The sequence below is a fragment of the Herpailurus yagouaroundi genome, unplaced genomic scaffold (assembly GCF_014898765.1).
Source record: "Herpailurus yagouaroundi ecotype Mexico unplaced genomic scaffold, PumYag 192, whole genome shotgun sequence".
Classification (NCBI taxonomy): domain Eukaryota; kingdom Metazoa; phylum Chordata; class Mammalia; order Carnivora; family Felidae; genus Herpailurus; species Herpailurus yagouaroundi.
This window is the reverse complement of record NW_024412423.1, coordinates 4,910,668-4,937,838: the sequence shown is the minus strand read 5'-3', so window position 1 is coordinate 4,937,838 and position 27,171 is coordinate 4,910,668. Positions and strand designations below refer to the sequence as shown.

The following is a 27,171-nucleotide window of genomic DNA, read 5'->3' as shown; positions in this document are numbered from 1 at the left end:
TAAAAAGAAAAAAATGGTCATATTTCTAAATTATGATAAATACTGACCACACCATGAATAGAGAAAAGTGCAATTGTGGTTACTACATTCTGTAACATGTTATGTCCTAGATGTGACCTCAGTGCTTTTAACACCACCACACTACAGTCAGAAGAAGGCCGAAACCACACTGTCTCAATTTGCATTTGAAACAGGTTTTCAGGGAAAGCCTGGTTACCAAAAACAAAACCTTCAAGTTTCACTCTGTTGAACTGGAGAATTTCTTGTATTATTCATGGCCAGGAAATATCACCCACAGAAGCGAAAACTGAGATACCTTGATTAAGGAAATAATGACTTTGAAGAAAACAGATCATACTAAAATATAAGACTTCCTATTTGCCCGACAGTGTTAGTCTCCCAACATCCTGGTGTTTAAGCACTTTAGTATAATAGCCAAAAATAAAATAGCTGACATTAAAAAGCTCTATGAAAAACTGTGACACTAAAAATTCCAGGTGAGTAATTAGTGAGTTGTTAACCAGATTAATGACTGTATTTCATGTCAATGACATTTAGCCAAAATGACAGCACTAATACCAACCACCAGTAGCTTGTGGCATCAGCTCGACTTAATTGTAGAATTTCTGAGAGACTCTAAGAGTTGGCAAAACCATTTCGAGAGTGTGTATCTTAGATTTGAACCACTCCAAGCTACGAGCTTATGGAATGGGAGGAAATACGTGCAAAAACATATATGTGATAAGGGGTTAATAGCCAAAATACAAAAGGTACATTTCCAACTCAATAGCAAAAAAACAAATATTTTTTAAAATAGGCAAAGGAACTGAAAAGTTATCCACAAAAGACATACAAATGGCCAACAGGTATATGAAAAGATGTTCAACATCACCAGTCATCAGGGAAATGCAAACTGGAACTCTTGTACCCCACTGGTGGGAATGTAAAATGATGCCACTTCTATGGAAAACAGTATGGACGCTCCTCAAAAATTAAAAAACAAATGGAAATACCATATTGCACTTGTGGGTATTTACCCAGAAGAACTGAAATCGGATCTTGAAGAGATATATCTGCATTAATGTTCACTGAAGCATTATTCACAAAAGCCAAGATATCAGAACAACCTCAAATGTCCATCAACAGAAGAATGGACAATGAAAATGTGGTACATGTGGACTGGAATGGAATATTTTTCAGCCTTATAAAAGGAAAAAAAGAAAAAAAGAGGCAATGCTCTCAAATGCAACAACATAGGTGAACTTTGAGGACATTATGCCGAGTGAAGTAAGCCAGTCACAGAAGAACAGATACTGCATGATTCCACTTAGATGAGTCTCTAAAACAGACACACGGAAGCAGAGAGAAAGCTGCTAAACAATAAGCATAAAGTTTTGTTATGTAACACAATTAAGTTCTAAAGATCTGCTGTACAACCCTGTGCCTATTTACAGTTAACAATATTGGATTGTAACTCAAAATTTGTTGAGAGTAGATCTCATGTTAATTGTTCTTCCAATAACAATAATAATAAAACAATCAAAATCTCCTACACCGTTACCATTTAGAAGCAATGGAGAAAACAATAAGAAAAACAGAAGGTAGTAAGGATGCTTGACCACATGGCCTCCTTACACAAAGCCAAGCAGGTGACTGTACTCTTTGAGGCTTACTTTCTTTTTTTTTTTTTTTTTTTTAATTTTTTTTTTTCAACGTTTATTTATTTTTGGGACAGAGAGAGACAGAGCATGAACGGGCGAGGGGCAGAGAGAGAGGGAGACACAGAATCGGAAACGGGCTCCAGGCTCTGAGCCATCAGCCCAGAGCCCGACGCGGGGCTCGAACTCACGGACCGTGAGATCGTGACCTGGTTGAAGTCGGACGCTTAACCGACTGCGCCACCCAGGCGCCCCTGAGGCTTACTTTCTAATAAACCCTTCAGAATACCTGGACACTGGAAAAATAAACTATGTTTAGAATACACTGAAGACTTACTGAAATGAAAAAACTAAATGAAACTTTAGGATATCACGGGAAAAGAGAGAATCCTGGATAAAACCTAATAAAGTTTATATTCAATAGACTGAGCCATTAAAAGGGAGTAAAAGATTCTTGAATTTATTGACTGTCTCACGTATGAAGTGATCATGTATCTAACTGGTGTTTAGGTTGAGCTAAATGATATTTTAAATAAACATCTTTTAAATGACTTTTTAAGTAATCGAAAGTCTCAAATAACCCGGGCTGTGTGACTCCGTGGCACCACACAGAATTTCACATGATACGAAAATATCTTCTTACTTGCCAGACGGATGGCAAGCGGCACATCCTTTGTGGCACAAAGCTACACTAGAGTATATATATTGTTGTACTTTGTTCTCCAGCTGTTTCATATATGGATGGTCTGTCTCCCAAATTAGATGATCAACTTCTTTAGAGAAAAATCACACTGTCTTCTCCTTTCTTTATCTGTTAGCAGCTAACACAGTGTTGGGCCACAGGACTACTCAGTAACTGCCTGTTGAAGCGAACAGCGCCCTTAATCGCTGTCATTTCTGTTCTCTGAAGTACAGCTGAATGGATTTAATGCTGTGGTGCTGTCAGCTTTTATACTTCGTCCTGCTTCTGTGACCGCCGTTAGAGAAGAAGGCAACTTCAATCTTTACATTTATTCAATCAATGCTGCTCCTGCCAGGATTATCCACAACAATGACAATCAATGCCAGTTCAAGTGGTGAGTTTTATTACACGAGAGTACCTTGTCACCTAGAGATTGAACCCAAAATATCTTTACCAGACTTAGTCATTATTAGCCTGCACCTGTCTCAACACAGATGATCAGTCCTAAATATACAACCACTGCCTGTATCTTTCATTCTCTAAGTGGGAATTAAAAAACAGTAAAAAGGGAAATAATTATTTTTAAAGTAGATAAATTGTAAGTGTTCTCTATGTACAGGCGTATTTATGACCAAATGTGAAGGTAATATGAATTATAATGTCTATAGGCAGATATTTACTTTACACTATTTTATAAAGAGCTAAAATCATCAGGGTTCCTGGGTGGCTCAGCCAAGGAAGCATCTGACTCTTGATTTCAGCTCAGCTCATGATCTCACTGTTCTTGAGTCAGAGCCCTGTGCTGACAGTGCGGAGCCTGCTTGAGATTCTCTCTCCCCTTCCTCTCTTTCTGCCCCACCCTTGCACACTTGTGCACTTTCTCTCTCCCTCAGAATAAGTAAATAAACTTAAAAAAAGAGAGAGATAAAATAATTGACCTTAATCCTATCATAAGCTGGGAGTCAAAATAAAAAATACGATTCTCATAGTAAGTGAATCTTCCAAATAGAAGCCCCTGTTTCAATGCTTATTTACTTACGGTGAAGAAATTTTTCTTTGCCAGTACAGAAAGATTAAACTGAACTACCAAGTAGTTAAAACTTGTTTATAATCAGGGTTAAATTAGAACATGAAACTATCAAGGAAATAGTCACAGTGGTCCCAAAAGGTCCTATTTTAATAAGCTCGAAAGGAAAAGGATCAGAATCCAGGCTTAATTGTCATTTACAATCCTACAACTTATGGCAAATTTATGCAGCCATGAAAACATTCATTTAAAGTCAGAGCAGGATTATATCATCTCTTCAGATTTAATTGAAATTTTGAAGGAAAAAAAAAAAAAAACCCAGTAGCCTATTTAAGGTTCTTTGACAAATCTATTTTATTATACCTTTTTATCTCTAATTCTCTTACTTGAAATAAGAAATGACTATATATGAACATGATACGTGTGTTACTTCCTTACATTAATTACTTTGCCTAAAGTGATTTAAATTAAAATTAACATCTAGTTTGTGTCATGCAAAATCAACAATAATGAAAAATATTGTATTTTATTTTTCCAATTTTAAAACTCTGGCCTAGAATATAAATGATGTTAGTATCAAAATGGTGGTTTTGGGGCTCACACTATGCTGTTTTATTTCTCCTAACCCACTTTTTAAAGGTGAATGGAAAGTGTGTTTTTAAATCAAGCCAGTACAATGACTATTACGTATTTAGCTGAAAAACTCCTATCTGTACCAACTTCCACTGGAAAAATTGAGATCTTTTTTTTCTTCTAATTTAAGGTAAGCAGGAACGAGGCCAAAATGAACACCTAGGAGTCACAGTGACAGTGACTGTATTCACATTTATCACCACAATGAAAAAAACAAAACAAAACACCCTTCTAATCCTGATTCCTATAAAAGATGTTAAGCTCTACTGAAACGTAAGCATCTGTGCATTATTCCGATGACATTTTATTCCCTCTCTTGCCTTGTTGACATTTCTAACATGACCCGGTTCAGCTGAAATTACCATAGTGAAAACGTAGCTGCACTGTGATAAGTGATTTTACCTAGACACGCTGTCTGGTTCCCAGCGGTATACACACACTGACATCCCTGGGCGAGAGAGACTAATTCCTTCTACTTGTCTTTTTCATGATAAAAGGCATCGATAGTGACTTTTTTAAATTCCTTGCTTCTAAATGGAGAAACTGAAAAGCTGTGAACGCTTGGTATCATCAATCAAGTCAGAAAACTAAGCCCTGTAATAACACTAGCTAAAAAAAAAAAAAAAAAAAAAAAAAAAAAAAAAAAAAAAATCCTGAAGCCAATACCTTGGGAAATGAAGATAAGAAGAATGAAATCACCTAAGTGGGTGGGCTTAGGATTTCTGGCCGTGTTCCCTGTTCCCCACAGGTAACAGCGGACTGGCGCCGGGAGGCATCTGAGACAGGCCATAAATGTGGAATTTCAAGGACGGTACTATTCTAGGTTAAATGATTAGGAAGTATACATGTAAAAAGCCTCTGCGGGTAGCACCACGTTACAGATGTAAAATCAAGGAGTCGTTCAAAGATACCATGAAAGATAGAGAAAGCAAAGTGGAAGAGGTCCTCAAAGGAACTGATGGAAGGAAAAGGCAGAGAAGGGGTAACTGTAACCAATTTACCACAAAGGTATTAGAATTACTGGTGGGAATAATACTGTCTGCTCCAAGAGACCCAAGCCTTGTTGATGGCAAATGCGAGGCTCCGTCGAGAAGGAAGCTAGCTAGGTAAGAGAAAAGAATGTGTCTGCGGCCTGAATCTAGTATTAAAGTAAGGATTATTTAAAAAAAATTTTTTTAAGTTTATTTATTTTGAGAAAGAGGGAGAGAGAGCACAAGTGGGGGAGGGTCAGAGAGAAGTCGACACAGAATCCCAAGCAGGCTCTGCAACATCAGTGCAGAGCCTGATGTGGGGTTTGAACTCATGAACCATGAGATCATGACCTGAACCAAAACCAAGAGTCAAATGCTTAACTGACTGTGCCACCCAGGTGCCCCAGAATTCATTTTAAACGATCAACTCTGACTTATGTCAAGAAGGGTGAACCTGTCGTACTGATAGAAATGGGTGCTACTTACCACCCTCGTAAAGTAGAAAGGCCAAAGAGAGACAGAGTCAGGCAGAGTGAGCAGAAGAGGCACATTTCCCGACACCTTGAGCCTTGAACACAGAAATAACGTGAATTTGTGCAAAATCAAAGAGAAGTTAGATGAAGTCTGACAAGTGTTTAATGTCTTCAACTGTCAAGATTAGCAACTTGCCTATATGATAAACTCCTAATAGTATATGAGGGGTATGGTATAATAAATCATCACTGCAATTTTGATGAATAAGTATGGAATTTCAGTGTGGCTAAAGTCATGCTGGGACCCAGAGGTATCTGGATGTCCGTGGTGGGATGGGATGGGAGAATAGGGACATCCCCAAGTGGACGTATGGCCTCACCCGCACACAGAGCGGAAGCCTAACAACACCTGGTGGCAGACGAGGACAGGTAAGGGAGGAAAAACTAGGGCTAGGCCTATAGACAAAAGTTGTTTTCAGGAAGGATTCTGTGAGACCTGGAGTCCAAGCACAGCGGCATTTATTAAAGTGAACGCAATGCCATTTTGGAAGCTCCAATAGACATTAACAGACAGCATCTTAATGAGGAAGAGCCCCCCCCCAGGGCAGGCATTACAGAGGTGGTGGCAAGGGTCTATGCTCCTGCAAATCCATGACAAGACAAGAGTAGGGGAACATGCGGAGCCTGTGTGCACTAGTGACACCGTCCTGGGGGGCTACCAGAAAAATCTGGGGTAGGTGACAGGTAGGACATGAACAAAGATCACAGGGCTATTCCCATTAATGTGACTGGACACTGACTCCCAGAATGGTGTGCCTTGAGCCTCTGAAAATGTTCTATTCTGACAGATGTCATGAGGGAGACGGAATCATTTTGCAAAGAGTGAAGGTCACGGTAAGAGTACATACCCCAGAACAGACTTCTAATTCTAGAATGCTTAAAAAAATAGTCTTCCCCCCTGACACTCTTTATAGGATCTCTAATGGTGCTGTTGGGGCGGGGGGGGGGGGGTTCCTTAACCACGATGATGACAACCACAACCAATGATATCTGCCTAGTGCCAGCTGCCGTGAAAAACACTTTAGTATGCATTAACACAATGAATTCTCACAATGATGTTAGGAGGAAGGTGATGCTATGATTTAACCTCATTTGATAATGGAACTGAGCTTAGAATTTGTCCGAGGTTCCGTGGAAGGTAAGGGGTGGTAGGAGCTTAGGGATGTTTTGGTAAGACCTGTGCTCCAGAAGCATATTCTGTTTGGCAGCCTGAGAGTCCACAGAGTGGAACTCTGGGAGTATCATTACCTAAGGCTAGAAGCAGCAACATGGCAATGGCCGTGAACCATGATCCCAGTCTCCCCGTTGAAGGTGACCAGGAGAGGGGTAGAGTTTAAGTATTCTGAGTAGGGCTGTGTAGTACTTAAAGTGTTTCTCCAATATGCTGGAATTCTCCAGGTGTTTCATCCATACCGAGAAATCACTGCTCCTCAGGATAAGGGCAGAAGATGAATTTCCTCCAACTCAAGGGGCTTGCAGTGAGGCTAAGAATGAAGGCGACTGAAGTCTTGTCAGGCTGATCTCCAGTTTCCCCTCCAACCTTAGGAACTCAGCCTTCTGCAGCTCACAAATGGGAATGTGGGTCCCACAACTTGGATCTTCCCCACAACCTAACCATGTGAATATGCCCAACTGTCTGTGCTCCACTTCGGACCCAACTACCGCTTGGCTTCTAAAAAGTGAAAGTCAGAAAATGTTTACCACTCGAATTATAAAACTCTTGGTATGCGCTCCATAGGAAACAAACTATATAAATTCCTCAAAATAAGCAATAAATGGTAAGCATACATGACAGGAAATATCACAAATGAGAAGACTGAATACAAAATGGTCATGCTATTTTATGTACAATCATTTAAAAATGATAAATCTTTAAGCAGGACATAATTTCAGTTGATAAGTAGTCTGGAACAGTGGCACTTAAATTTTTAAGACACATTTACAGTCTAATGTTACATACTGAATGCTGTATTTAACAGTCACAAAATAAATTTATGGCCACATTTAAAATGCAAGATTAGATAAAATCAATTACATTTTACAGGTTCTTTTCTTCCCCCCTACAGACATTCTAGCTTAAGCTGAGCTACTTGTCCAAAAACACTCTAACTTTCATTCAAGCAGTTGGTAAAAACTGAATGCTTACTATGGACCAGACAGTGTGTTTAGGATCTCCTACCCTCATGAAGTTTAAATTTTAGAAAAACAAAAATACAAGGAAACAGGCAAAAAGAACTGTAAGCCAAAATAACAGGTAAAAATGAAGGTAACAATGGACCAGGATGGGTATGGTGTTCATGGTACACCTTTCTAAGGACATCTATTTGAGTTAAGAAAGTAGAGGGAACGAGTTAGCTGTGTGCTAAGCTGGAAAAAGAGTTCTGGGCAGATGAAAAAGCATTGTGATTCAAGTGCAGCAGAAAGATACCAGCATGTAAGGAACTACAAGGATATCAGTATGATTGGTCAATGAATGAGATTAGGTGGGAGAGCAAGAGAGTTGGGCCCACTGGAAAAGGTATCATATGCAAAAAAGAGTCTAGATGTTATACTAAGTACAATGGAGAGTTACTGGAAAGTGGTTTATGCAGGGAGTGAGGTTATCCAAATAACATTTTAAGAAGGTCAACTGTAAACTGTGTAACAATGGATTAGAGAGGAAAGTGGGAATCTGGAAAGTCAAAGAACAATGACACTTTGCAACAGGTGGCAAGAGATATATGGGAGGAAAAGTGGATTCAAGATAATAATTTGAAGAGATAAGCAATATGGCTGAAACACGGATGGGGGAACGCAAGAAAGGAATTGAGGACTGAGTCCTAAGTTTCTGCCTTGAGTAAACTTAAGGTAACAGTACACAAAACATCCAAGTCCCAGTGTACTCAAAGGGCCTTTTTTTTTAAATTTTTTTTTTAATGTTTATTTATTTTTGAGACAGAGAGAGACAGAGCATGAACAGGGGAGGGGCAGAGAGAGAGGGAGACACAGAATCTGAAATGGGCTCCAGGCTCTGAGCTGTCAGCACAGAGCCTGACGCGGGGCTCGAACTCACAGACCGTGAGATCATGACCTGAGCCGAAGTCGAACGCTTAACCGACTGAGCCACCCAGGCGCCCCTCAAAGGGCCTTTTAAAAAAAGAGCTATGATTTAGGACAGGACTAGTTAAAGAAAGAAGGAAGAGAGGGAGGGAAGTAGGAAGGGAAAGAGAGAGAGACAGCAGGAATCTCTGCCGTTATTTGAGACATTCCAATATCCCAACCTTATGTTACAACACTAGACAGGGTATTATACAATGTGCCTAGGGTGATTCTTTTTATCTGTCCATCTCCAGATCTCTTTTCCATTTAGTAGATAATGTGCATAAAACAAGCACGCTCTATAATTAAAATGAAATTAAAATTAGTTTCAGGTTGGAACAAATTTCTTCTACAGTTTTTAGAAAAAAATCACAACCACATACTTACTGATGTTTCATTCCAAGTAAATTTTAAAAATATGTATTTTGCAGCTTATGGAGACTCTGATAACTGAAGAAACAAAAGAAGCTGTATGTGCTAATCAAATATAGATATAGAGAGTAAGAAAACTGTATGATTTTGAGGTGGGATGGTTTCTTGAAAGAGACATGAAAGCTTTTTTTTTTTTTTAAGTTATTTTTGAAAGAGAGACAGCGTGAATGGGGGGGGGGCCGGGGGGGGGGGGGGAGAGAGAATCCCAAAGCAGACTCTGTGATGTCACCGCAGAGCCTGACACGGAGCTTGAACTCATGCAACCATGAGATTGTGACCTGAGCCGAAAGCAAGAGTCGGATGCTTAACTGACTGAGCCACCCAGGTGCCCCAGGACATGAAAGCTTCTTGGAAGTCACACCATTCTAAGTTTTCTGAGGAAGAAGTCAACCTAGGTATACCAGAACAGGTGGGGAAGCAAGGTTCAAGAGCTAGTTCTGACACTGCCCATTAGTATTAAACCACTTGAAGTGTTTTAACTGGTTGCACTTGAGTTTTTTTCATCAATTAAGTAAGTAGATTGCAGTTCTAATTATTTGTTCTCTCCTTCCAGCTGTGAAACTCAGTAAGTTCATGGAACTATATCAAAATAACTAATAATAGAGGTAATATGTTGGAAAAGCTGGAGAAACAAAAGTCTGACTCTTAGAGAAAACACTCCCACATCAAAGGACAATAACATAACATTACTGTTTACTGATTTAACCTTTAACAGTCAATAAATTTAACAATTTATCAGTCAATTTATCAATAAATTTAACAGTCAATAAATTCTGGCCACGTAAATTCATGGTTACAATGCTAGTCATCGCAGAAAACCTAAAAATGGGTTAGTTCACAAGAGAACAAAGTGTTCAACAACACAGCAGGACCGAAAATTTTCCTTTGAGAATAAAAATATTTGCCTTGCCTTTTAATTCTCAGTTCTCCAATAACCACCATGACCAATGCCAAACTATTTTCCACCCAAATGCCTAGAAATCTGACAGTGGTGAGGAGTCAAGAGTGGCTTTAGCTGTACTATTAAATGCACAAACACACAAATTGATAGAAGCTGCGGAGAGCCCATCAGCTAAAATAGAAATATGCTAGCCCTTAAAAAAAAAAGGTATTAACTATCAACATGGAAATGGAAGAGTTGAGGTATAAGTTAATATCGAAAAACTTCACTTAAATTTGACTGAACATTTAGAGGTTTCTTTCTTTCTTTTCTTTTCTCTAATATGCACTATTAAAATCAACTAAGTTCACGTTCTGGTCATGACTGAAGTGGTCACACAAAATGCCAGAGACAGCAGTGAAAAAACACTAGATTAAAATGCAAACAAACTACATAAAGACGCTGCCATCACTTTTACTCAACAATGTACAGGTAGTTTTGGAATGTGAAATACCGTAAGAGAGAAAAACGGAAATCAAACACATTTGAAAACAAGTAAAGTGTTTGTATTCTCAGGTAACATGACCCTTGTATGTAGAAAAACCCGAGAGATTCGCCCCCTCCAAAAACTACTCAAACTGAGAAACCATTAAGTCATGGGTTACAAGGCCCGTGTAAATTGTATCTCTGTGTACCAGCAACAATTCAAAAGTGAAATTGAGAAAATAATTCAACTCATAAGAGCTTCTAAGAAAATAAAATCCTTTGCAATAAATTTAGCAACAAAAGCATAACATCTCTTCACTGAAAGCTACCAAACTGATCTTAATATACATATGGAAATGCAAAGAATGTAAAGTAGGCAAAATAATTTTGAGGAAGGAAGAAGGAATTATTTAATGCGATTTCAAAAATCTGCTATAAAGCTACAGCAATCAAGATGATGTGGTATTGGTCTAAAGATGGACATTTAAATCAATGCAGCGTAACAGAGAGTCCAGAAATAAACCCTTCCATTTATGATGAACTGATTTTAGACAAAGGTACCACCAGGGAATTATATGAAAATAGAGAATAGACCATACAGCTATCTAATTGTCCCAACACCCCTTGTTGAAAGACTATCCTTTCCTCTATAAAACTATAAAATTTCAGGAAAAAAATATAGAAAAAAAACTTTAAGTTTTTTATTTTGAGAGAGAGAGAGTACAAACAGGGAAGGGGCAGAGAGAAGGAGAGAGAGGATCCCAAGCAGGTTCCATGCTGTCAGCACAGAACCTGATTGTAGGGCTTGATCTCATGAACCATCAGATCATGACCTGAGCTGAAATCAAGAGCCTGGGTGGCTCAGTCGGTTAAGACTGACTCTTGATTACGGCTCAGGTCATGATCCCAGGGTCATGGGATCGAGTCCCGAGTTGGGCTCCGGGCTGGGCATGGAGCCTGCTTAGGATTCTTACTCTTTCTCCCTCTGCCCCAGTCCCCTTTCCCCTGCTCACGCACTCTCTCTCTAAAATATAAATAAATAAATAAATAAATAAATAAATAGCTAGCATTCAGACAAAATACGAATAACCATATTCATCATTTTTCACTTCACATATTATCTTGTAGTGAAAACCTTTTCCCCTGGTATATAAATTTAACTTATTTTACATTTGCCATTAGTGAATAAGTAGAAATACAGTGACATTTCCAAAGTAGCTCCTAGATTTCACTTCTTCACCCTTTCTCTTGTTTTTTTTAATAAAGAAAAAAATCATTTAATATAGAATATATCTGACTCCTGTAAAGACGTTCAGTATATAATTTACAGGTGGACACCAAAAATACAGTGAAAGAAAAGACGTCAACTTGAAAGAAATAACAAGCACGGACAAAGAAAACTAAAATAACACAAAATACTATTAAATATTTTATATAGTCTACTTAATAGCAGTCTGCAAACACCAATCAATTAAAATAACCATAACATTAAAAGAAAGTCTAAATGTTGTTTTCTTTTGAATTCTAGTTTCTTTTGTGAACAAAAAGGCCAAATGAATAACTGAGGTAATTTCTTGTAAGGTTATCTTTCTGTCCAACCTCATGTTTCTGAAAAGAATGTTAAATTTGCTCATAAAACACTGTGTCAATTTACGATTACAAGGAGATTCTGTTCTACTTTTAAAACCACATTCCCATTTAACTAGATGAGTCAATGAGTCAATGTAAAACCCTTTGGAATATAAGAGTTCGATAGTCTAATAGGTACAGAAACCATAATTGTTAACCATATTACAAGTTTCCATGTTTTCTAATAATTCTAATCCATAGTACAAGTTTCCATGTTTTCACCAAGAGAGATTTCAGGATAAGTGGATTTCCAAATTAAACTTTAATTAAAATTTAATTCCAACAGTCAAAACCTACTTTTCTTAAGATCCACATAAACTGCCTTACTATTTATTCTTTTCAACTTGGGGAACATTTTCATGAAAACAGAGTAACAGGCTTAAATGGAGCTCAATTATCCCTAGACAGTAAGACATCACAATTTCTTCTTGATTGTATTCTGTGTCCTCCCCAACTCCTTAACACCCCAGGGAGCATTCATAAGTGTTCCACCCTCGATCCCATGTCTAGTTGCAATATATTCACATACTTAGCAATGCTGGCTGGTGTACTAGGCATCCCTACACCCGCGCGCTCACCGAAGGACATACACGTATGAAGGGACTCGGTACATCTTCTCACAAACCTGCTGTGCAGGTTTATTTGTTTTTGTTTCCTGGTTGAACTGTCTGTCCTCCCATCTATCTATTTATCTATCTAGTTATTCTTCCTCTGGGAAGAAAAAAAATCTCAGAAGATAAAGGACTCCAAAAATCAACCTCTACTTCCTTCTTGACTTACAACCCATTTAAACAAAGAACAGTGGCTGAAACTGAAACCTAACGTCCAAAACAACCGGGAGAGCCACCTCGCACATAGCTCACTAAATTGAAAGTACAAAAAAAAAAAAAGTTTTTATTTAAGAACAATTTTATAAAAACAGAAGCTATCCTGTAACTTTCAAAAAGTGACAGTATACCTTTCCATCTATACGTAACCTGTACTGTGTATACGTATCTCTATGTCTAGAGATGCAGGTATCTATACTTTTTCAAAGTTAAACATCAGTAATTAGTACTGTAAATCTCAGAAGTCTTTTTCATAGCCTTTCTAAGGGATCTGGAGAACACAGGCTCCTACCAGGAGTCTGTGACTGGGAGTGTGAACATGAGGGACTGTATCACCATGAATATCCTCAGCAGTAAGATGAAGGGACTGGTGTTTATTTAGAAGACGGTCGCTTTAAAAACACAAAAACAAGACACTTGACATATTCCCATGGAACAAGAAGTATAAGCTCTTATTACTTGTTGCTTAAAAACATGAACGACTAGATGTTTCACAAATTCAAAAACCTAATTGTTCATTTGGTGGTTGAGACGGGTTATGAAATAAATGAGTATACGTGAAAATCTGAAGTAACAAATGTGTGCCGTTTTATTTTTCAGTGCTCAGATACTGCTTGGGTTACATATAGGTCAGTGGATCCTTAGCAATAACCGTCTTCTTCCTTCTCTCAACAGAGTCCAAGGCCATCAGCTCAGAAACTGTGATCTATACCAATCCTTCCTTATCATCCCCTAACTTTCCCGAAGTTTATGATTCTATGATGCCTACCTCATTCAGGCAAGAACAGAATGGAATGAAAGGATCACGAGGCAAAGATAAGTATGGTCAACTCTTCATCACCCACTAGGACATTTTCCAGTGCCTTAGAGTTTGCTTTCTGACTGAATGCCCCATAATGCACGTAAGTCTTCGCTCCTCAAGAACATGGATGGAGTGCAGTATGTCTGAGAAATTCAATACCTGGACTTGTTACCTGATACTATAATACCTGATAATGCTCTATAGGTAATTATAGATGACGCTGGATGCACTCTTATGGCTTAGTATCTAACTCCTGCCCCTTTTATGAGGTCTCTCTACTGCTTAAGAACCAACAAGGGGTGCTGGGTGGCTTGGTCGGTTATGCATTTGACTCTTAATTTCAGATCAGATCATGATCTCATGGTTCATGAGATTGAGCCCCACATTGGGCTGTGTGCTGATAGCCCACAGCCTATTTGGGATTCTCTCTCTCTCTCTCTCTCTCTCTCTCTCTCTCTCAAAATAAATAAACTATATACATATAAAAGAATAACCAACAACAGCTCCCAAATGTCTATCATAGGAAGGTTCAGCTTTGATGACCAGTTTTCAAAGTTGGCGTAATCTGGGCTCTGGCTACATAGGTAAACAAATCTGACATAACCTTATGACCAAACCCTGACAAAGACAGTATAAATAAGGAAAACTAGAGACCAATTTCATTCCTTCATATGGTAAGAAAAAAAAATGCGAAACCATCATCAAATTATTATCAAATCCACTGGGGTATTAAAAACAAATTAAAATACCAAAATTAAGCAGAGCTTTTACAAGAATAACACGATGGTTCAATGATAGAAAAATCATCAATATAATTCATTATTTCATAAAACAAAAGCCAACAGCGTAGGATACAAAACCCTCAGACGGCATGGATGATGCCCAATAGGACTTGGTAGATTTAGTCGGTAGATGGTGTTTAGTGTGCTACAGCTGCGGTAGCAAACGACCACAAACTTGATGGCTGAAACAACACAAATGTATTCACTCACAAAGTCTGCAAACAGATGCACTGGGCCAAACCCTTAGTTGTCACAGGACTGTACCCTCTGGGAATCTCCTTCAGTATTTCTTGACTTGAGGCCATGTCACTCCAGTCTCTACCCTAGGGATCCCATCAACTTCTCCTATGTACGTCTGTCAAATCTCCCTTTGCCTCTCAAAAGGAATCTGTGATTACGTTTAGAGCCTACCCAGATACTCCAGAATAATCTCTCCATCTCAAGAACCTTAACTTCATCAAATCTGCAGAGATGCTTTTCCTTATTAGATAATACGCACAAGGTCCAGGGATTAATACCTGATATTTTGGGGGAGCCGTTATTCTACCTACCACACTTTTCCTTTAAAAAAACAAACAAACACAAAACATTTTTCTCAAATATTAGTTTGCTAGAGCTGCCATACCAAATACCACAGACTGGGTGGCTTAAACAACAGAAATTTACTTTCACAGTTCTGGAAGAAATTGAAGATCAGATACCAGCAGGGTGGGTTTCTCCTGAGGCCTCTTTCCTTGGCTCGCAGATCGCCGCCTTCTTGCTTTGTCTTCACAAGGCCTCTTCTGTGCACATGTATCCCTGATCTCTCTTCCTCTTCTTAAAAGGACACTAGTCATACTGGATCAGGAACCCATGCTTATGACCTCAATTAACCTTAATTACCTCTTTAAAGGACCTATCTCCAAATACAATTGCATTAGGGGCTAGGGCTTCAACATATGAATTTTGGGGAAATAACGGGAGTCCATAACACTCTCTAAAGAAGGTTCATGTGGGGGAGGAGTCAAAGCCCCAGTCAAGGCTAGTTAAAATGTTCTAATGATAGGGGCACCTGGGTGACTCAGCCACTTAAGCGTCCAACTTCGGCTCAGGTCATGATCTCGCGGTCCGTGAGTTCGAGCCCCGCGTAGGGCTCTGTGCTGACAGCTCAGAGCCTGGAGCCTGCTTCGGATTCTGTGTCTCCCTCTCTCTCTGCCCCTCCCCTGCTTGTGCTCGGTCTCTTTTTCTCTCTCAAAAATAAACATTAAAAAAAAACATTCCAATGATAAAAAACTAAGTGCAAGGTTTTTTTGAGCTCTTTATTACTCTACCACCCACGACTGGCCCTAAAGGGTTCTCCCTTTTTTTTCTACCCTGTCTTATAAGAGACTGCTTCCTAGGTATTTGGCTCCACTTTTCCTGCTTCCCCCAAATTTATGCCAAACCTGGATCAGGGAAACTCCTACAGCCAGCCCATGTACTGTTCCTAAAGGTCCAAATAAAGACCTGTTAATTATGTTTACTAAGTTGGGTCAGCTTATTTAGAAAATTGTGTTCTGTTTTCATTAGTATGTATCCTCAGAAACTATGCAAGGCAAACCTGTTTCTATTGTGTAAACTTATAAACAACCCCAATCTACACAGTAGGGAATATTTGTAAGAAGTTTACCGTTAAGAGTGGTTGATTAGGGGTGGTGGAACTGGGGGGAATTTTTTTCCTTCTTTATACTCTCTGTATTTTCTAAATCTTCTATAATGGTCATCTATTATTTTCAGAATTAGTAAAAAACGTCTTTTGTAAAAATATATGTCATTGTTTCTTCATGGCTATTTAATCAATGTGTTTACTCAAAAGTATCTTTAAAACGCTCTATTAAAACCTCTTCCTCCCTAAATCTTTGTGAATCCTACAATCCTAATTTAAAAGTTTTCACCTTTGTGTTGGTAGTGCAGGAACTAAAAAAGATAATAGAAACTTGAACAAAATTACAATTCCATGCTGGTATGTTTAATTTATACCCAGTTTTGAAAGTTCCGTGCTAAACGTGATAAAATTTACTGCTGATTAACTGTGTTGTTTATAGTAATTGTGGTGAAAACATGGGTCTTCTTCAAAAATATAACTGAATGCTCTAAAAACTGTTTCTATGAGAATATCAGATTTGTCTTATGTTTCCACTAAGCGCACAAAAAAACCTTTCTGGTTCATGTAAAGGTTGTACACATATACACACTGTAGGTAATCTGGGTGATCAGCTTTAATCTCATCTTTGTAATGCAGACAATTGAGCAGTGAGTAAAATAATCTGAATTAACAGAAACACAATAGGAAATCTTACAAATAAAACCTCTGGAGAAATTCATAATTTCTCCCGAATGTGAAATCTTCTGATCAGTTTGCTACCTAGTCTTTTTCCAATAACAAAAACTATAGGTCATGGTTAAAAATACATATCAAAGGAAAAAAGATTTCCTTAACGTTAAAGTGCTTCTTTTGTCTGCAAAAACACCGAATCCAAAAATACTGGACAATGTGTTCTTTTAGGATTAAACTTCTAATCTAACTGGAGAAAAGAAGTATTAGTGCTGTAATGGTCTGGGATGTCTTACTTCAGAACAACTGTCCCTTGATATTAAATTCTGTAAATGATAAGGCTTTTCCTTTCCCACAGCACAGCAACCTCAACAGGAGCTTTTCCATTTTAACCCTGATAGGAAGAAGTAAAAAAAACCGTTTTTCTTCACGGCACTCAGTATATCCCCCGATATTTATACCCAAATTTTCCTCACAAAGGAAATCTTCAAGGAAAAAATAAAAAGCTCTTCATTCATCTACAAATAATTAGGCAATATTAAGATATCAAAGATAAACAGATGAGAATAAGGGCAAAAGCCATTTATATTTAAACTAAATACCAAATACATAAGCAAAACACTGAATAAAACCCTCACCAACATCTTTTTAATTGCCCCATTTTATAAAAGTTAGATATAACAAGGCTTGGCTCAATATTATTTCTATTGTATTCCTCTCAATGAAATGAACTTGACCATAATGCATCAATGCTAGCTAGCTATAGTGCTTAAAATATTCTGAGGTACTCTCTTTAATGTAAGTAAACTTTCTTTATATACTTACATCTTTATAAGACAATGCTGATGACACATAATAAAACTACATAAAACATCGTTCACATTTTATCCATCACGTTCATTGACAGTGCATTTGCATTAGATATGAATTCACATAAAAAAGAAATACCAGTAAATTTTGAAAAGGCCACAAAATGTAAAATGAAAATGACACTGATAAATAAACTCACACAGTATCTTCATTTCTCCAGATGTATATGCTGCCTATCAAGGAAATGAGATGGCAAATGTTTATTCAATGTAAAAGACCTCTAAAGAGGTGAGGAACGCATCGGTCCTTACCCTTTCTGGATTTACAGACTTGATAGTCCTTGTAAATGCTACAGGCCTCTTCTCAGAAAAACAAACAAACAAAAAAGGGTAAAAGGGTATGCAAATAGACACAAAATGTAGCAGATAATTTTAGGAGCTTCACAGACCTTCTGAACACAGAACCCGTGTCCTTACACAGACTCTTGATACTCAATGACCATTTTCATGGCAACCCAAAGGTCCAGGTCCTGCGATAATTTGTCATTTTGCTGGAGCACACATTTGAATTACACTAAAACAAAGTTCAGACACCGATGTGAAGGAGGAAGCCCCCCAGCTAGTTGGGGGGAGGCCCGCATTCACATCTCAGTTTGACTCTGGCAGCTTTACGACTCATCATTAGTAGAATCATTATCAAGAAGTGTTTTAGTGGCAGTCATTAATATCTTCTGAAGGTCTTTGAATTTCTCATAATAAAAAGAGTACGCTGTGCTTTCATATCCTAAGGCGCCTCGACAGTTACAACACAATGATTCCCTAAATGAAAGCAGGCTTATAAAAGATAACCAATAAAAATAAATAAATAAAGTATATTATCTCCATAGACAGTCATTCATTAACATATTTATTAAATCCCTATTTTGTGCAAGATCCTTCCTAGTCATTGTGCAGTTTAGAGACGTAAAAAAAAAAAAAAACCAAAAAAACAAAAACATACTCAATCTTCTATGAGCATTCAATATTATCCACTATGTTTATTTCTAAAAATATTGACCACAAAGAACCACATGGCTGAAGTTTTACTATGGACACCCTAAAACAAGTAGTTACAAGTGACAGATACATTTACTATATTCTCCAATTCCCAGAACCATTAAAGTTCTAACATGGGTTTGCTGATAATCGCCTTCAATGTCTGCACTAACTTATGTCATATGAAGACAAACCATGAGACATCCGGTTAGTTTTCTTAAAATAAACAAGGTTGGGATCATAAAATATGATGGATTCATTATCTGATTTCAATGAAATGCCAAGATAATTTCTTGAAATAGTGTATAGTTGGCATGTTTGTTTGTCTGATCAGAAGTTCTATTTCATCTATCACCCTGGCCTACACTTGACACCCGCCTTTACCCATCTCCCCAGCCAATATGCTTTCACCCCACACGTGCATGGTGTTTCAGCGTCTCTTAATGGAACCTCATTTCTTTCCTTTATTTTTTTTTAATGTTTTACTTATTTTTGAGAGACGGAGAAAGAGAAACAGAACGTGAGTGTGGGAGGGGCAGAGAGAGGGGGAGACACAGAATCCGAAGCAGGCTCTAGGCTCTGAGCCATCAGCACAGCGTCCAAAGTGGGGCTCAAACTCACGAACTGTGAGATCATGACCTGCGCTGAAGTTGGACGCTCAACCGACTGAGCCACCCAGGAGCCCCAGGAACCTCACTTCCAACCTTCAATTCCCTTCTAGTGCCCCCACAAAAAGCTCCAGCCCCAGGCAACCAGAGCCACCACCACTGGCTTAGATATGTGGATTTATTAAAAGGTGTTAAGGGTGCCTGGAGAGAGGATTACTGCTTCTATTCCTAGAACTTTTTAGGAGAGAGTGTTTCTGGTTTTTCTAATAGGAACTCTGACTGTATTTTCTCATTACACCACTGCTACAGATGGTTGCTTCACTCTAGGTACTGTTTACATTACTCTGAGTTAAATGATGGATCAAGTCAACTTTTGAGGGCTGGGATGGAAATCCAAATGATATTTCTCAGACTGCTTTTCAGGAGAAAGAAGTTAGAATTAATATACTGATGGTTTACCAAGTATGCTAGGTATGAGGCCCTGACCTTAGCTGTTTACATAGATTCTCGTTTAATCAACACAACGAAGCAGGAGGTATCACAATTTACCAAGGTGTGAGAAAACCAGAGGAAGTTCAGTTAACTTGCCAGGGCTGGAATTCAAAGGCAGTTCTTCCCGATCCATGTCTGTTCTCTTAGCTGCTCCACATTGTTGTCTCTTATGTATATTTCAAGTTTTAGACATCACTGAATAATATAATCTTTAATATCACTGTATAATTATTTTGTGAGTTGTTGAGTGTGTGTATGGGTAAAATGTAGTTTATTTATTTTTAAAGTTGATTTCACTTATTTTGAGAGAGAGTGAGAGGAAAAGCCCAGGAGGGGCAGAGAGGGAGGGAGAGAATCCTAAGCTGGCTCCACGGTGTCAGCGCGGAACGCGATGTAGGGCTTGAACTCACCAAATGTGAGATCATGATCCGAGCCCAAATCAGGAGTTGGACGCTTAACTGACTGAGCCACGCAGGTGCCCCCAAAATGTAGTTTAAAATAGAGATGTATTAAAGTTTTTTTGATCTTCAAAATCCGTGTATTTAAAATTCTGCATATATTTGAAAAAGTAATTGAAAAATAAAAATGTCTATATATGTGATTTGGACCTTACTAGAAATTCCATGAGTCGTGATGCCTGGGTGGCTCAGTTGGTTAAGTGTCTGAGGTCAGCTCAGGTCATGATCTCCCCATTTGTGAGTTCAAGCCCTGCGTTGGGCTATGTGCAGACAGCTGGGAGCCTGGAGCCTGCTTCGGCTTCTGTGTCTCCCTCTCTCTCTGCACACTCCCTCCGCCCCTGCTCGCACTCTGTCCCTGTCTCTGTCTCTGTCTCTCTCAAAAATAAACATGAAAATAATTTCAACAAATTTATGTGACTTACTAATGAGTAAAGACAGCAAGCTAAATAATTACCAAATTCTTTTATTTAACACGATCTCATGGTAATATATCAGGCAACAAACTGAAATTCTGCTGACTGCAATTTCAAATAACGTTAACTTACATGCTTTACTTTTCTTCCCCTAAATCTCTAGTCAAATCCTTGCAGAAGAAAGGAACCATACTATATTCTCTGTAGGGATACTATTGAGCGATGAGAGTGTTTCAGACTTGCAACTTTCACCATATTTAAAAAAGAATACTGTTGTTCTGTTTTAAAATTTGACAAAATTGTTGCCAAACCGTACACTTCATTTTGCGACTTGCTTAAAAAAAAAATCAGCGGGGCGCCTGGGTGGCGCAGTCGGTTAAGCGTCCGACTTCAACCAGGTCACGATCTCACGGTCCGTGAGTTCGAGCCCCGCGTCGGGCTCTGGGCTGATGGCTCAGAGCCTGGAGCCTGTTTCCGATTCTGTGTCTCCCTCTCTCTCTGCCCCTCGCCTGTTCATGCTCTGTCTCTCTCTGTCCCAAAAATAAATAAACGTTGAAAAAAAAAAAAAACCGCACTGTTTGTTGAAATTTATCTCTGAAGGTAACACAGAAGTCGAATTCTTCCACTTTGTTCTATCTCACGGTACAGAGACCTCTTTAATTATCAGCTTAGAATAGGCGTTCACATTGTTTCACTTTGTCACTATTAAGATGTAATGATCATCCTATACATGTACAATGCTTTCTGGTATTGACACACAGAGGTGTGAACTTCAGGCTGATAGGGTTTGTGCAACTCCAAAACTCCTAGGTAACTGCTTTTTAAAGTGCCTACACCAGGGTGCCTGGGTGGTTCAGTCAGTTAAGCGTCCAACTTTGGCTCACGTCACGATCTCACAGCTCATGGGTTTAAGCCCCGCATGTGGCTCTGTGCTGACAGCTTAGAGCCTGGAGCCTGCTTCGGATTCTGTGTCTCCCTCTCTCTCTGCCCCTCTCCCACTCATGCTCACTCTCGCTCACTTTCTCTCTCAAAAATAAATACACGTTAAAAAAATTTTAAAAAATTAAGTGCCTACACCAATTTCCTTTGCCACCAGAAATATATAAAGAATTCTCATTTCCCTACATAAATATCTGGCAATACCAGGCCTCCGCATTTTTGCCAATTTGATGGGTATGTCAAATGCTATCTCATCCGTGTTTGGTTTATCACTCCACTGGCTCATCGGTGAAATTCATTGCTGATATAAAATTTTATTTTTCTTAGTGCTGACAATGCATTGTGATGGTGTTTACATATTTCCACAGTCATTTTGGAGTGCTGTCATTTAAAAGATTTAAAAATTGAACTTTTCAGTCTGGAAATCTAATTTCTCCCTCTTATATAAAAGTGTTCTAGTTCTGCCTTTACTTAGGCACAATATCTGTTAAAAAGTGCTTGGTGTATTCATCACAAACTTACCTGGTTTTGAGGATTCTATTAATTAAAAAGAAAAGTACTTTTAAGTTTTATACTATATAAACGTTTGGCACTTACAACAAAGGGCAATATTAAAGACATTACAAGTCCTTATAATGTCATCTTTTTACACATACCTCAATAAAATTAATGATTCCAGCTTCTGCTTACTGAAAGCATTTTATACATCACTTATTTTACTCAGCCCAATGTTGCTATGTTGCTCTTTCATTACATTAGTTCTTCTAAGGCTAGGATTGTTGTGTGGTAATGTCTTTAAATACAAAACGTATTTTTAAGGTATAAAACATTGGAGAACCCGAAAATTTCTCTTCGTGTCCCCCTCCAGTGCTATGCCTTCTAAGGTAAATACTATCCTGACATCTAACAACACAGATTTGAACTTCAAAGAAGTAAAATTATCGAATACATATTCTTTTGCCTTTGGCTTCTTTCACTCAACGTTGTAGTTGGGTGATTTACCCATGGTGTTAAATATAGCCGTAGTATTTATACTGTAATTGGTGTATAGTATTTCATTGTATCACCATACCACAATCTATCCATTCTACTGTTCATGGGCATTTGGGTAGTTTCTACATTGCGGCCCTCATGAAGAGTACTGCCATGAGCAACACCGTTCATGTCTCTTGGTGATCAATTCTGTACTTCAGTTGGGATACACCTAGAAGTGGGATTTCCAGGATACATGGCATATGTATGTTCCATTTTAGACGACAATAACAAATAGTTCCCAAATAGTTCCCAAAGTGGAATACCAAAGTCTAATTTCTGCATTCATTCATTCATTCTCTGATTTTTAAAAATGAAAATGTGTCAAGGCACTGTGCTGATGCTGGTGAAAACGGCCAGCACCACGTTCCTGGATCTCTGCAGCAATCACTCCTTCCTATATTCACTTTCCTGAATACCTACGGTAGGCCAGGCACTGTTGTACATTTGGAGACCATCAGATTAATAACAAGGACAAATCCCTCACCCTCATGGTACCCACATTCTAATGGGAAGACCAACAATTAAACAAAGCTAATATGTAAGCTAAAAAACAAAAAGAATATCAAAAAGTAGAAACGCTATGGAAAACAATTAAATAGGATAAAGAGGAAGAATGTGGAAGTGGGAAATGGGGTCTTATTTTAGATAAAATGCACAGGGAAGGTGTCTCTAAAAAGGTGAAATAAGGTTCCAAAGGAAGGAAGTAGTGATAAAGGTAGGGAGCAGTGACATTTAACATATACACATTCTGAAAGTGGAGACAACATGATTTGTGATGGACTGGATGTGGGGTGTGAATACACTGATTATGACAGACTATTCATGAATGTTTGACTGGATGAATAACAATATCTACTAACAAGTTTGTAGAATGATCTATTACCTGTCAACAGATGCACACTAATTTATTAGGCAGTCCTCAGAGTACAGAGTATGTTCTCTATAATAATACTTAGACTGTATTTCAAATCTTCCTCTGTTGTCATCCCAACAATCAGTCGATAGTTACTTTGTAAACAAAGAATTATTATTCTTCCTGGAGAAAAAGATTTATAAGTGAAACAAATAAACACACGAATATGTCTGTATATACGTGTGTTTGTGTGTGTATATACATACATAATCTTATTATCGCCTTTTAGGTCACTATTACCAATTACTATTCTATTTTTAGTGTTGACCTTTTCCTCAGGGTTTTGATTTTGACTTCTGGTAATTCAACAAGGAGGCAGGTAATTTGGTTTAAGTTTAGTGATACCACCACATGCGAGCCAGTACCACTAACCTAACAATATGAATAGACAAATAAGAAGTCTAACTCTTCTAGCTTACTTTTGTGCTACAAGATAAGAACAGCAATACTTTCATGTTACTTCTTTAGAACTAAAAATCATACAGAGTACTCTGTAGCTTTGCTTTTATTATGCCAAGAAATACTATCTGGAAAATCCGTCTTAACTGACAGATTTGTTGCACCAAAATGGCAGCGTATGTGGTTGGTGGTCAGTTCAGACAACCTTTCCTCTTGAACAACAATAAAAATTTCAAATGCCAGGTTTACAAAGCCTTGGTATGTACTTATCCAGGAAGCGTTACAGTTGATTGTTTCTGTAAAGAAAGGAAGATTACAGAAGAAAAATGAAACATTCCACATAAAATTAGAAGAAGAAAGAAGAATATTTATTAATCTACTTGTATAGCTGTGAAAGGTGTTAGAGCAAGACGGGAAAAAGTGAATGGCTATGGGAAAGGAATCAAATGTGTGTATGCTAATAATTGTGAAAAGAGAGTAAGAATCTCGCAGAAAAATAAAAAAGCAAAACAAAAGTAAAAATTCAGAAAATTACCACTCACAATAAAACAGACACTCCCAATGTTTAATCTAACAAATGAGCTACACTGGAGAAATTGCACCTGCATCCCACAAATACAGTGAGAACTGTAAACGCTTTGAGAAGGGGAAAAAAAAAAGGCAACTCCTTCTACAAAAGGTTCAATAGAAACAGGTATGCCTCTGAATCTAAAGCATAAGATAATAGGACAGTTCTGACAGCCCTGTTTGTTCTTAACCACATAAACGGCCTGGTGAGAAAAAGCTTATGCTTACTTCTATTGAAAATGGAAATTGTTTTTACTTATTTCCATTATTAAATGCCTGCCGTGTAGACTGCTATGGTCTCTTCCCTTCTAAGGGCTTACAATAAGAGACAAATAATACACAACTGAAAAGACACCATACAGTCTCAAATAAATAAATGAATAATCCCCATTAGCAACATGTACAAGGAAGGAGTAACTGCCCATGACTACACAGTGGGTGTAACAGGGAGTCCTGGGTGTTACATGTATGGCTATGTCCAGCCAGGAGACGTTAAATAAGGAGCTTTTGAAATAAACAAGGAAAGGTGAACAGAGTATACTCCCAACATTATAGGAGAGCTGGGAAAAGGCTCCCAAAGTGAAATAAAGTGATTATAAATTGAATAAAGCTGGTCGACTCACTTTTGTGGGTTAAAGATAGGAGCCCAGATGTTCCCTTTCCTAACTTCAGTGTGATCGGTGTTATCTCATTTAAGCTCTGCTTTATCTCATTTAATATAGAGTTGTGATATTCATTGTAGAAGGGAGGAACCTGACACAGATGGTTAGGTGACCCATCCGATCACTAGTGGTGCAACTGAGAGTAAAACCAAGGTAGTGTGACTTTGGAATCTACACTCTTACATACCATATCTACTAAATCGCAACTTCATGAAGAACTATTATGGTCACTTATTGGTAGAGCTTTGAACAATGCCTGGCTCATGGTAGGGTCTAGTTAAATAATGGCCAAAAGAAAGAATGAAAAACAATATCGGAGGTGGTGAGTGTGATATAAAAAAAAAAAAGAGAGAGAGAGAGAGATTTTCACCCTTCTCTGATAAGGCAATGTTCTGAAATTCATTCAGAAAATCTGACGAGTGAGATAGAGCACCTGTCTTATCTTTATGCAATCCTTGAAGGACCAAGAAGAAGAATCCAGCCATTCAAGAAATCTCTACTCCTACTACTATACTGGAGATTACTCATTTCAGTGGGCCCAGACTTGGTTATATAGATTCATCTCAACTATTAGTAAGAAAACATAATGCAATTCATATCAATTCAAAACACAGCTATTAGACATAATACCTAGAAATTAAATTATTATTTCAACATTATAGGAGTAAAAGGACCAAAAGTATTCCAGATTTTAACATATAATGCAATGCACATAGTAAGGCAACAATTTTATTAACAGAAAATCTACCCAATTCAATTCAATTCAATTCAATAAAATAAAAAGTACTTCAGATGGTCTCTTCAAGTTCACTAACCTTAATTCTTTCTTTATAAAGCTTATTTATTTTTGAGAGAGAGAGGGGAGGGAGAGAGAGGGGGACGGAACATCCAAAGCGGGCTCTATGCAGATAGCAGTGAGCCCCATGTGGGGCTCAAACTCACGAACTGTGAGATCATGACTTGAGCCAAAGTTGGACACTCAACCAACTGAGCCACCCAGGGGTCCCCACTCACCTTAATTCTTAAAAAATTAAAAAGGTTCACTAAAATAGTGGAAGAAAAAAGCTATGTCATAGTGTTGCAGTTATCTGAACACAACATTTCCATTCATAATATTTTGGGAGGAAGAAAGAGGGGGAGCGCTGATTGCTGCCTCCTGCCTATCAGCCCAACATCATGGAGTGTCCCTGCTTCTCAAAGGAAAGTCAGACAGAAGAAGAACCTGTCTTGGTCGGAATGTATCTAACTCAAGTATCGGCAAAAGAGGTTTGCTTCTGATAGTTTATTTCCCATAAAGTAAATATGAATTTTAATTTTTATTTTACCAATCATATTTTCAGGAAAACACCCTCAAAATGGTCTCCCTCCTTTAAATATAAACAAGCAAACTCTTCTAACTTCTACATAGTTTCAGGGCTGGAAATCAATGATAAATGTGTGCATGGGTTCACCTACGCATAAGTGAAGTGGAAACTGCTATTTCAACTCTAAGACTACTCAGTGGAACAAATGGATTAGCAAGTTTAAAAGTTCAGCTGGCCCAAAATTCACGATCAACCTGCGGAAATCTCCTTCAGGAATAGTGCACAATACACAGGCATATACTGCGACTATCAACTAATTTTGAACCACCTAGGAGCTGATATGCTGAATGCTTGACTTGAAGACAATTCAGCAATGAGCTAATAATTTCAGGCAACCATCTTCAGAATTAAGAATGATGAGATTTTATTCAGCTTTGTTTCCAAATTTCCTTTTCACTTTCAGATTCTAGCATGTCAGTAATGCATGTAAACTAACAAAGGAGAGAAGAGAAGCAGTGGAGGTGGAATGCAAAGTGTTTCAGACAAATAAGGAACACTGCGAATAACAGGAAGCAAATATGTAACTGAGAGGATGAAGAAAAGGAAAAACCAAAATGTCTAAACCATATTAACAATCCTCAACTTTTCCTAACATCTGTGTTGTGAAGGTGCTCAAGAAACTAACGTCATGTCTTAGGTTTCTTTAAAAGAAGCCATCACAACCTTATTTTTTGGTTGTTATTTTATGTTTTACCAAGGTATAAAATGCTATACTATTTAGACAGGAACACACACACACACACACACACACACACACACACACA

At 38.1% G+C, this 27,171-nt stretch overlaps 1 protein-coding gene across 5 annotated transcripts in view; it reads right to left on the bottom strand.

Moving 5' to 3' along the window:
* COMMD10 (COMM domain containing 10) overlaps nucleotides 1–27,171 on the bottom strand; it is a 219,987-nt gene that overhangs the window by 61,740 nt on the left and 131,076 nt on the right. Inside the window, exon 6 of one of the 5 annotated variants that reach the window (XM_040444279.1) lies at nucleotides 23,903–24,110. The exons of the other annotated variants lie outside the window; for them this stretch is intronic. Coding sequence (XP_040300213.1) covers nucleotides 24,081–24,110 — 30 coding nt within the window. The 3' untranslated portion in view covers nucleotides 23,903–24,080. Of the gene's footprint in view, nucleotides 1–23,902; nucleotides 24,111–27,171 lie in introns of those variants that run through there. 5 annotated transcript variants of the gene reach the window in all.